The 11,299-nt window shown below is 41.2% G+C and overlaps 1 protein-coding gene across 7 annotated transcripts in view; it reads right to left on the reverse strand.

Annotated features, from left to right (window-relative positions):
- Positions 1–11,299, reverse strand: part of SLC4A8 (solute carrier family 4, sodium bicarbonate cotransporter, member 8) — a 118,536-nt gene that overhangs the window by 48,964 nt on the left and 58,273 nt on the right. For 3 of the 7 annotated variants that reach the window (XM_015559629.1, XM_006757068.1, XM_015559627.1), the window contains exons 3-11: positions 10,605–10,772; positions 9,984–10,119; positions 8,159–8,319; positions 5,421–5,609; positions 4,121–4,212; positions 3,090–3,247; positions 2,125–2,212; positions 983–1,129; positions 138–238 (exon numbers count right to left, since the gene is read on the reverse strand). In XM_015559629.1, coding sequence (XP_015415115.1) covers positions 138–238; positions 983–1,129; positions 2,125–2,212; positions 3,090–3,247; positions 4,121–4,212; positions 5,421–5,609; positions 8,159–8,319; positions 9,984–10,119; positions 10,605–10,743 — 1,211 coding nt within the window. In that variant the 5' untranslated portion in view covers positions 10,744–10,772. Of the gene's footprint in view, positions 1–137; positions 239–982; positions 1,130–2,124; positions 2,213–3,089; positions 3,248–4,120; positions 4,213–5,420; positions 5,610–8,158; positions 8,339–9,983; positions 10,120–10,604; positions 10,792–11,299 lie in introns of those variants that run through there. The other 4 variants (XM_015559625.1, XM_015559624.1, XM_015559626.1 and 1 more) reach the window with 2 other exon arrangements.

Below are 11,299 nucleotides of genomic sequence, written 5' to 3' on the forward strand. Positions count from 1 at the left end.
AAAAAATAAAGAAAGAAAAGTCATTCCCAAAAAATTAAGATACCACAGAGAAGAAGGCTGAAAGCAAAGAGGATGACTCATTTCTTTACACATCTGCCCAGCAAGCAGTATCAGCTGTGAAATATCCCAGAACTTACCGCCCAGTGCGCTGAAGTTCTGGCCCGCTGTGGCCCCCATGTGGTTCTGGTTCTATGTGGCAAACGTTTCCATTTGGAACTCCAGGCATTTTCCTTTTCTCCTTTTAACAGATGACCACAAAATTAGCAAAGTCAGCCAAGTGTTCGTAGTTTTCAAATGCATTAATTGACTTGGGGTAGTTTATTGACTTTCTGGGGGCGGGGGGGAAGCACAAAAAATGTAATTTATCCTCCTCTCCACTAGTGCCTGACTTCTAACTCTGCCTTGCTCAGAGACAGAAAAAACGGAGGCTTTGGCATCAGATATAATCTAAGTTCCAGTTTCAAATCTGCCTCTGTATAATCTTACTTTACCTTAAAACCTTGAAGATCATTTTATTCCTTATTTGTAAAACTAAGGGTAACAATACCCATTGGGGGCTGTAGCTGAGCAGACTGAATGAACATATGTAAAGCATATGGCTTACTGTCCGGTGCATAGTAGGAGTACGCTTCCCGTCTTTAACCTATGGGGACTCTAGGTGTTCTTTATATACAACTTGCTCTTTTAATTTAAAAAAGCTTCATTCATGTTACACTCCCAAAAAAATGTCCTTCCCTCTCCTCTCTGCCGTTCCACATCAATTCTTCAAAAGTTGGGTAATTCTGACTGACCCTATCACACCTGAGCCAATCTCTATTGTTGCATATTCATTTTTTCACTACCTTTCTGACATCCTAGGTGCCCCAAAACAGGGCCATGTGTTGACTTATTTAGCATATACCCTACGTGGTCTTTGCTTTGTCCATGGTTGGGCACTCAGTAAGTGACACGAAGCCACCATCAGCTAATGTGCATACATTACCTGGGAAGGGACGTTTTTGGGTGGCTCAATTCTAATGGAAGGGTCCCACTCCCCTGGAGGGAGCACCGTCACCTGGTCTAGGAACTCATCAATCCCCGCCAGGAGATCATCTCGATCTTTGGCCTTATATGCCACATCATGAAAAATCTACAGAGAAGAAAAAACCCTCAGGAAAGTTGAAAATGACTTTACTTAAAACAACCACCAATGGATATGGTGAAGAATGAATACAACCTCTTGATTTTTATTTCTGTCATGGGGATCTGAAATGTAGAAAACCTTTAGCACTTAGAGAAGTATAAGGTTAAAAGTATTTTTTAAAATGAACCTAAAGATGAGATAAGTCAAAAAGAACTCAATATATGTCTATTTGTATAAGAAGAGATAAGACATTTGTATAATTCTTATAATTGTATAAGTCATTCTATAATCCTACAGTTGTATAATTCTGCTATCTCCTCAAAGAATGGAATAAAGGGGAAGATGCATGGGAAAATTTTCCTGATCATATGGTTGGAAAAAGTGGATGGAATTACTAATGAAGGTTCTGTGTGAAATAAGCCTCCCCATCAAAGAGTGCTAATAAAACACAGCCTCCATCTCCTCTGCCTGCTAAGACACATGCCTTGAAACTTCTGCTTTGCAATTTACAAGAGAGTGAAGTCCTCACTGGGGTATGCAGTGGGGATCAGCCAAAATGTCTGGCTGCCTTGGTACATTCACATTACAGTGCTGAGCATAAACCCCTAATTATACAAACTGGTCTCATTTATGTGGAACTGGACTGAGGTTTCTGTATGTAAAGAGGTTGATGCATTTAATTAACAATCATCTCTAGAAAGTTAAGTCAGCCTTAATATCTTTCTCTCTTAGTAGTTTACTTGGCAATAATAATTTCCCAAGAAAAAGATTTTTCTGAATCCTTGATTATTCAAAAAGGAAGAGATGACACAGGAAGAAAAATCCCCCAAAGCGCTCAGTCCTCCCACAATAAGAATTCAGAGGAGTGACCTGAACTGCTTCCTGCCAACATTGCAATTGTAATTATTTTATTCTTAATAATTAGCACAATGCCTGGCACATAGTAAATACTCAATAAATATTTATGAGTTGAATGAAGAAAAAACAGAAGTGGTGCATACCTCATCTGTCATGATGGTGGCCATGGATCTGCCAATCTCATGGTACTGCTGACCCTTCCCTACTGGACCCAATAGGATAAATAAAAATCTGCCAACACACACAAAGGACGAAAGTATGTAAGTAAAATTAAAGAAGTGGCATCTTACTCCTCTCTAAACAGCAGAACATTTCTCTTGCCTATCAAGCAGAAATCATCGCGGTACCTTCAATAAAAGGAGGCAGACTAATGATGGAGCAGTATGAACTGCCTTGATCTAATAGCTCCACTATGGACATTGGAAGCTATTTGTATTACTCCGTTAATAATGTGGTTGTAATTCTTAGGATTTTCATGGACTTGATTCCTTGTTATAGAAAAGACACTTTTTCAAGACATGGCATTGTAATGCAAATTCAAGGTTATCTGAATCTCACTCATGGCTCTAATAAGAAAATAATGGGGAGAGGAAAGGAATAAGGAAGTTGAAATAATCAAGCCTTGGAGAGGAGTCTAAATTATATTCTGGACATGTGAATACTCTGTAATTCATAGGGCTCTGAGTCATCTGAATCACCACCTTCAGGGTGCATGAATAGCCTTTTGAACAAATGTGGACATATCTGCAAGCCAAACAAATCCTACCAGACTATGGAAAGAGACATCAATGCCTTAGCTCACAGACATTTCCTTGGGATATGGCTCTGTAGAATTGGGAGGGCAACACAGCCTTTGCTATGTCCTTTGAATGCTCTTCAGTTCTCCATTTCCAAGGCTGCAGGTACTGTGCAGTCATAGCCTTAAAAGTCTTAGAATTCTGCATGGAGGTTAGCCAAATATACCCCATTGAGATCAGTGCTGAATTTTAAGCAGCATTCCCAAAATTAATTATCCTAAGTTTTGGCATTCGCTTGCTTCTTCCCCCAGAGCTCACACAAATCTGTACTTTGGATATAATGCACTGAGTCATGCTGTTTTTGTCTTTACCTTGTTGGGATGGGCACTTCTGTCAAGCCCGAGAGAAGAACAGCTGGAGAAAGCCTCACAAAGGCAACGATGGGGCGGTCCAGAGTATCCACCTCACCAACCAGGACGTTCGAAGCCTCTGCCCCAGTGGGGATTTTTTTCATGAAATGAAGGTCCACCTGAAAGTCCAAGAGAGCCTCTGAGGACCTGGGAGCCATTACCTCAAACGTCAATCACCCTCCTCATGCCGTACATTCACATCATTTGATGATTTAACAAATGCTTTCTCACCCTGTTTCATTGGATCCTTACAAGAACTCTGTAAGGTAGATAAGAGTTTTTTTTAAAATGAAGCAACTGAGATGCAGAGAGGGGAAGTTGCCTAGCTCAGGACAAGAGCTTTTCAGAGAGAATTTAAATCAGGTGTTGTGATTTGAATCCATTATACCATGCTTCCTTAAAGAGAATTGTTTTTGAAGCCCTAGGTCAAATTTTCCTCATTTTGAAATACTTGCGTGCTTTGTCAGAAGTTCAAGTTTTTATAAGGCTCCCTGCCTCATGAGCAGAGACATGACCTGACACTATCTGTGTTTTAGAAAGACAATGTCAAGGGTAGACTAGAGCAAGAAGAGGTTGGAGGCAGGATGGCTTGCTCCAGAAACTGAAGTGAGGCCATGGATACCAAAGTCACAGTCCCAACCATAAAAGAATTTTGGGAGATAGTAGCAAATGCATTGTTTTGACAAAACTTTTGGAGGCAAGAAGGAGCTGCTAGAGAGCAGGTGCCAAAATAAATCTGAAAAAATGAGGTCTGATTCAGGGAGGGTTGTCTGTGGCAAGTCCCAGTTTCAGCATGGTGAACCTGGTGGAACAAACTGATGAGTCAGCCCCATCGAGGCTGGAGTAGAAGGAAGAAGACTAGAGCAGATGGGCCTCCTTTTCTACAGAGGGGGCTCTGGTCTTGGAAAAAGGGTGTTAAAATACCAAAGCTTACTCTGGGTTCCTAGAGATACTCTTAGGCTTATAAGCCAGCTTCCCCTGTCTCCACTCACCTTACTGAAATCCACAGGACTGTGTTCACAATTCACTCCATTCTTTACTTCAAGATTTGTAGTTGGAACAGACTGTGGAGACACAGTTTGACCTATTTGGAGAAAATCAAACAGAATTCTCTCAGTCCCTGCCCTTTCCCCTCTGACACACCTCATCCATGATCGTTTAGCTATAACTATCTCCTGCAAAGCCCACATAGAGAAGAGGTTAAGATGATTAAGAAGCTAGGACTACACATGCCTATCTCCTTACCTACTAATTAGTGGTAAAGGGAGGGCAAGGGTATTATTACTCCTGCACCTTCTTCCTAAATACCTTTGTAATCCTCTTTTCTTCCTCTATTAAGGTAGTAATCCTTAGCCAGGAATGTATATCAGACTCCCATGAAGAACTTTTCAAATATATTGATTCCCAGGCATATCCCCTGCACATTGTGACTCAATAAATGTGAGGGCAAGATCAATGTAGGTTACCCTGCCAGGCCACAGAAAACAAAACCAATCAGCAGCTGAAATTCATTGAGTGCACGTGGCTAAGGGCCTTACATGAATTAAGTTACTGAAGCCTCACAATAAACTTCTGGAGTTGAACCTATTATTATCCTTCTTTTACAGAGGGGAACATTAGACTTAAAGAGGTTTAGAGGTTTCCCAAAGTCACACACTTTTCAAGTGGTGAAGCCAAAATCTCAAGCCTAGAAGTCCAGCTCAAGAGTCTACACTAGCCTGGCCACTGTGGCTCAGTATTGAGCATTGACCTATGAACCAGGGAGTCACGGTTTGTTTCACAGTCAGGGCATATGCCGGGGTTGCAGGCTCGATCCCCTGCCCTGCTTGGAGCACTTGTGGAGGCAACCAATCGATGTGTCTCTCTCACATCAATGTTTCTCTCTCTTTCTCTCTCCCCCTCCCTCCCTCCCTTCCACTCTCTCTAAAAATCAATGAAAAAAATATCCTCGGGTGAGGATTAACAATAACAAAAAATCTCCAATGTACCTTCTCTGGCCCCAAATTACCCCCAAAGTGGGTATCTCCCAAAAGCCATATCAGTTCTGAGGCCACTCTGCGCTACAAACCTCTCACCCTGGGTCCACTGAGGTCTGAGGCAGGCATCCCTAGTGCCACAAGAGCGCCAGTCCCAGCCACCCATCCGTTGATCACAAAAAGTACTGTGTCTAAGTGAGCATGGAACCATATTAGATAAATATAGCCCCAACCCTCTAGTCACTTAGTATCTACAGTTAATGCTGAAATGTCTGATTAATTAAAAAAAGAAAACAGTCACTCCTAATAATCTTACCATTTTTATCCATCGAATGTGGATCAGACTGTTTCTTGCCAACCTCAGCAAAGGAGCGAACAATGGGAATGAGGTTACTTCTCTTCTTTTCATTCTGATGATGATGCTTTTTGAGAAGGGCTTCCCGTACTTTAACCCTCATGCTGTCACTCAGGTCACTGAACAGTTCTTGCTGGTCCAGGACCAGATCTGGAAAATAGATGCTAACATCAACACCCTGATGGTCAATGGACCCAAAGAGGCCAACCTCAAGTGGGTTAAGGGGCGGGGGGGGCAATGAGCATGGGGATGCAATTCAACCAGTGTCACTGAGATACAATTTCCTGAAATAGTATCTTTGATGACAGCAGCTGTGGTAAATTATACTTTATTCATATAACAAATCATTATTAGAAATAGAAACTATTGAACACTTTGTATGTGCCAGGAATTATACTAGATTATCTAATCTTATCCTCATAAAAACTCCAAAAAAATAGCTTATATAACAATTTCTACAGACCAGGAAACTGATGTCCAAACATTACAAAATTCCTCAGGGTCTCACATCTAGTAAGTTGCAGAGATGGGATTCAAGCATAAGAGTCTGAGTCAAAAGCCTACAATATTACCCATTTTGTTCTGTCATCTACCAAAGGTCCTCTATATTCCCTTCCTCCAAGATTTTTTTTTAATCCTCACCCAAGTAGTGGGGATATTTTTCCATTGATTTTTTAGAGAGAGTGGAAAGGAAGTGGGGGGGGGCTCATGTTTTAGGGGAAATGCTGAGAAACCACTATTTAAAACAATCACCACTTTATTACATCTCCAAAGTAAGTAGAATTATTCTTATCTGCTAGGAACATTTTAACATTGCTGTGATTCATCACTAACATGAATACATCAGGTACCTAATGTGGAGAACCATAACAGTTTTACTTCGAGCCTATATACCTACTCCCAAGCCTCCCCCAAACTTCAACCTATTCTCAACTCCAACCTCATCCATAACTACCCAAATGCTAGTAGTAATAAATAAAAAAAATCTATTTTAAATATTCAAGCCAAAGATCCATGTTTTTCTATCTTTAACCTTTGTATTGATTGTTTTCTTGCTCCGATATTATAAACATGCTTCAAGATCCTTCATCTTGAAAAACAAAAACAAAACAAAGGATAAGAATATGCTCCCCATCCTAGCTGGTTTGGCTCAGTGTATAGAGCATGGGATTGAAAGGTCCCGGGTTCAATTCCAGGCAATGGCACATGCCTGGGTTGCAGGCTTGATCCCCAGTGGGGGGTGTGCAGGAGGCAGCCAATCAATGATTCTTTCTCATCATTGATGTTTCTATCTCTCTCTTTCTCTCCCTTCCTCTCTGAAATCAATAAAAATCTATTTTAAAAAAAGAATATTCTCCCTCAGTCCTCCTTTATCTATTTCATCTATTTCTATCTCTCTCTCCCTCTTCCTCCATCCTTCTTCTTCTCCCTCTCCCTCTCTCCTATCACTTAAAGTTCTCAAAACAAAAATTCTTCAGCCCACTGTAATTTGACTACCACAAAGAAACTGCTTTTGATAAAATAATCAATAACCTTCCAGTTGCTCAATCTGATGGATGTTCTAGTCCTTACCTAACCTGACCTCTCCATAGCATTTGACACTGGTGAATTAAAGCGCTTTCCTTTTGGCTTTTGTAGTGGGTTGAATGGTGACCCCCTAAAAGATATGTCTATGTATAACCCTGAGACCTGTGAATGTGATTTTATTTTAAGAGTCTTTGCAGATGTAACTAAGGCTCTCCAGATGAGATCATCCTGAATGATATACACAAATATCTTTATGAGAGAGACACAGATCCTTATAAGAGAGACACTAGAAGCTGTAAGCTAGAAGCATCAAGAATAACTTTCCCCTAGAGTCTTTGGAGGGGACACAGGGTCCTATCAGTGCTGACCTCTCCCTCGGGTCCCATGTGGTCCCAGAGAGACAGAATTACTTGGATACTTTAAGTGGAGAAAAGTGTGGAGAAATCCTTATTTAACCTCTCCAGCCAAATCAAGCCAAGCTGAAGGGGAAAATCCTCACATGCACCCATATGCCAAACTCCATTCCCATAATGTAACACTCAACCACTCCATAAAACTTCATCAGAGATCTCCCTTTCATATCTTGCTGAAGAAGTAGAGGTACTTTAAAACAATTTCTTACATGTCTTCCTAGCTGGCATATTTTAAAAATATTTAACTCCCTTTTCTCTGCACAACTCCTAGTTGCCCCTTTCTATAATTATTGTCAAAATATATCTCCCATTGTGGCACTTATATTAATTGTTCTATAGCTATTTTCCCCACTAAAAGATGAGCTTCTTTAAGGTAGAAGCTGTATTTTATCTTTATTCCCTGTGGCTAGGACATAATCAGGCATAAATAAATAAAAATAAAATAAATGTTTGCTGAACGAACAAAAAAAATGGAAGACTAAGTACCATGTCATTTGAATCCCATAAGTCTGTGAAATAGGTGATTTCTTAGTTTGAAACCCATCCCACAGCTGAGAATGTTGAGGTCAGGAACGCTAAGTGACTTGCCTAAGGAAACACAGCCATTTGATTCTTTCCTCTATACCAGTGGTCGCCAACCTTTCGGACCTCAGAGACTAACAGTGGTCCGTGGGCCACCAGTTGGCGACCGCCGCTCTATACCAGACTTTTTAATAAATTTACACAAACATTCCTCTGCTTTCCTTCACCTAACCTTACCTGAAATTTCTTCTATGCTATTTGCACGCATATCCAGAAGGACGGTTCCGTTAATAAGGCAGCTCCTTAGCTCAAAGAGACTGTGCAATGAAAGGGTTGCCACATAGGGCTTGCTCCAGCGTTCCCCGCCATCTTCAACATCTTCTTCAAACTTTAGCCACCTGAAAGGATTACAAAGAACTAGATGCCAAAGATAGAAAATGAGGACTTTTTAAGAGTGCATCTTTAATGTAAATCACAAAAAAAGATCTAAATAATCACACTGAACATTGTAATCTACTCTCTGTGTTCAAGGTACATTGGTAAGTAAAAACAGCAGACTGTATAACAGTGCAAGGTTGAGTAGAGTTTAATTCCATTTTTATTTAAAGAAAATTTTAAAAACATGAACACATCCATGTATAAGACACCAAATATTATATTCCTCATTATCCCTGGGGTTTTGCACATAATTTTCATTTTCTTTTTATCTTTATTTTCTAATCTATATATATAAAAGCCTAAGCAACCATCACAACTGAACGGATGACCGAACAGGCTGCATGGGGTGACCAGGCCGGCAGGTGGGTTAGTGAGGGTCAACCAAATGACTGATAGGGCCTAAACCGGCAGTCCGACATCCCCCAAGGGGCCCCAGATTGGAGAGGGTGCAGGTTGGGCTGAGGAACAATGCCCCCAGTGCACGAATTTCATGCACCAGGCCTGTAGTTTTTTATAATGAGCATACATTACTTATGTAATTAAAAATAGACCCAATCTCTATCGTTTGGATATACTGACCAATCACATTAATAAAATGATTTTTTTCTTTCTTAAAGAGCCTATCCATGTGACCTTTAGCAGTTTACAAAGACAAACTGACAAGATTAATTGCCTTTTCACCTGGTATCAGATGGCTTGGCTTGTTTAATCCTTTCTACCTGTAGAAAATATCCATGGAGACAGCAGGCATCAAGGAAGAGCTATTCTGATGTGAGCTGGAGCCATGCTTTGCTAGTTATACACACTGCCTCTTACCCTGAGGCTCAGTCCCACTGGTCAGTTACTAGAGGAGCCCAGACATGGCCCTGATTAATCTAAGGCAGGGGTCCTCAAACTTTTTAAACAGGGGGCCCGGGCACTGTCCCTCAGACCATTGGAGGGCCGGACTATAGTTTAAAAAAAAACTATGAACAAATTCCTATGCACACAGCGGCGGCAAAAACACGTGGCGGGCCGGATAAATGTTTTCGGCAGGCTGCATGTGGCCCGTGGGCCATAGTTTGAGGACCCCTGATCTAAGGGCTTCTTGGGTTTGAGCCTTAGGCAAGCACAGCCACCCTACAACTACTTCAAAAAGCCTACTGTCAGACACTATAATCTTAAGGGTCTATGAAGTTGGACTGTCCCATAAGAAGTTAAAATCTCAAAAATTATGTGAATTCCACTGAATTAAAACCAAAATGACTCTATGGTTCACCTATAGAAAAGTCTGGACCTGTGCTCTGTGTTCTTGGCTAGGTCCAAACCAAGGTGGCCCTGTCAGGCATCCTCTAAACCAGACCTATAATATCAAGATAGCCCATGAAGTACTCTGGGCCCCGCTCCCCCAAAAATAAGAAGGGACCTCAATTCTAGGCTCAAGGTCAATTGGCATAGGTGTGACCAGAGACACCACAAAGAGATCAACATCAAGACTCTCCAAAGAACACTCTCAAACATCAGTTCCCAAGTCAGTCATCACTTTTCCCATGAAGAAATAAGAGACAAGGCAGGCCTGTCACTTGCTGAAAGGTACCACTGCCTACCCACGCAAATCTTGACCCAGTTTATTTTAGGAAGTTACCTGGCTGTCTCTTTCCACTCAGCATCTTCTCCCTCTTTCATACAGATCTCATCCAGCTCTGTGAACAGCTCATGAGGCACATGCTCCTCATCCTCCTCAGTGCCAAGAATGAACTGAACACGCTGAGATGGTGTGTCTGGAAAATCAACCACAGAGAAAGGTCTGCTCCCAGCCTCAACTAGAGCCGAGATAGAATTCTGCCATATTTATCACATCTGGGGGCCTTAAAACTTCAGGAATGTATTTAAGATAATCCTGAGCACAGATAAAAAAAAAATTATTTATTCCCAGAAATTTTTTTTTTAAATCTCTTCTGTGAAAGCATTTTCACAGGAGGAAAAAAATATTAACTAAGACCACTTGAAAAAAAACCCACAACAAACTGGAAATCTGATGAATCTGATCCAAAGGAATGGCTAGTTCTCTAGGAAATTATTTCACCTATTATGGTATTGATTTGGGGTCTGAATTGTATAGTTTTCAGGAAGATACTTTTTATTCTTAGAAGCATTTTTTCTTCTTGGAAGCAAGTTCTAAAAACTCTATAGAAGGGGTAGAGAATCAAAACCATCTGCTTAATGTCCCTCAGCCTCACCAATCCTCCCTGCCATGAACACCCACCTTCTCTCCCAAGGGTGATGCCGTGTGCCAGGGCCTCTGGGCCTTCCTCCCCTTGGCCAGCTCCTTTACCCCGGCCTCGTCTCCGGTGCTTCTGGCCATGAGTTCGATGATGCCGATGGCTCTGCCGGCCCAGTGGCATCCGAACCCCCACGTACAGAGTCCTATGACCTGAAAAGAAGCAGAAGGTCTATAGAGAAAACCCCTTTAGAAAAAGAGTCTAGCATATTTAAGGGGGGGGGGTGTAGATTATAATTCTTTGGGCTGGTCACAATCCTGTAATGATAAACTTCAAAGACTTTCAGAGCTAAGGATATACCGTATTTGCTGGCGTATAAGACGACTGGGCGTATAAGACGACCCCCTAACATTTCCACTCAAAATACAGAGTTTGTTATATACTCGCCGTATAAGACTACCCCCTCTTCCACACACCTTCCACACACCAAATAAAAGGTAAAACAATATCAGATTTGATTTTAACATTTTAATTTATATTCAAATGCTTATGACATGCAGGAAAACTGTCACAAGGCTGTATGTAATCAAACATATACATAAAACAGTGCAAGTTTATTACCGGTAAACATACCGGTAATTCACTAAAGAAAACACACTCTATAGACTGGTACCGTAGATGCTTCTCAGGAACACAGGCAAGCAGCCCACAACCTAGAGGGACTGTCAATGATAGAAGA

Source organism: Myotis davidii, unplaced genomic scaffold (assembly GCF_000327345.1).
Source record: "Myotis davidii unplaced genomic scaffold, ASM32734v1 scaffold233, whole genome shotgun sequence".
Classification (NCBI taxonomy): Eukaryota; Metazoa; Chordata; class Mammalia; order Chiroptera; family Vespertilionidae; genus Myotis; species Myotis davidii.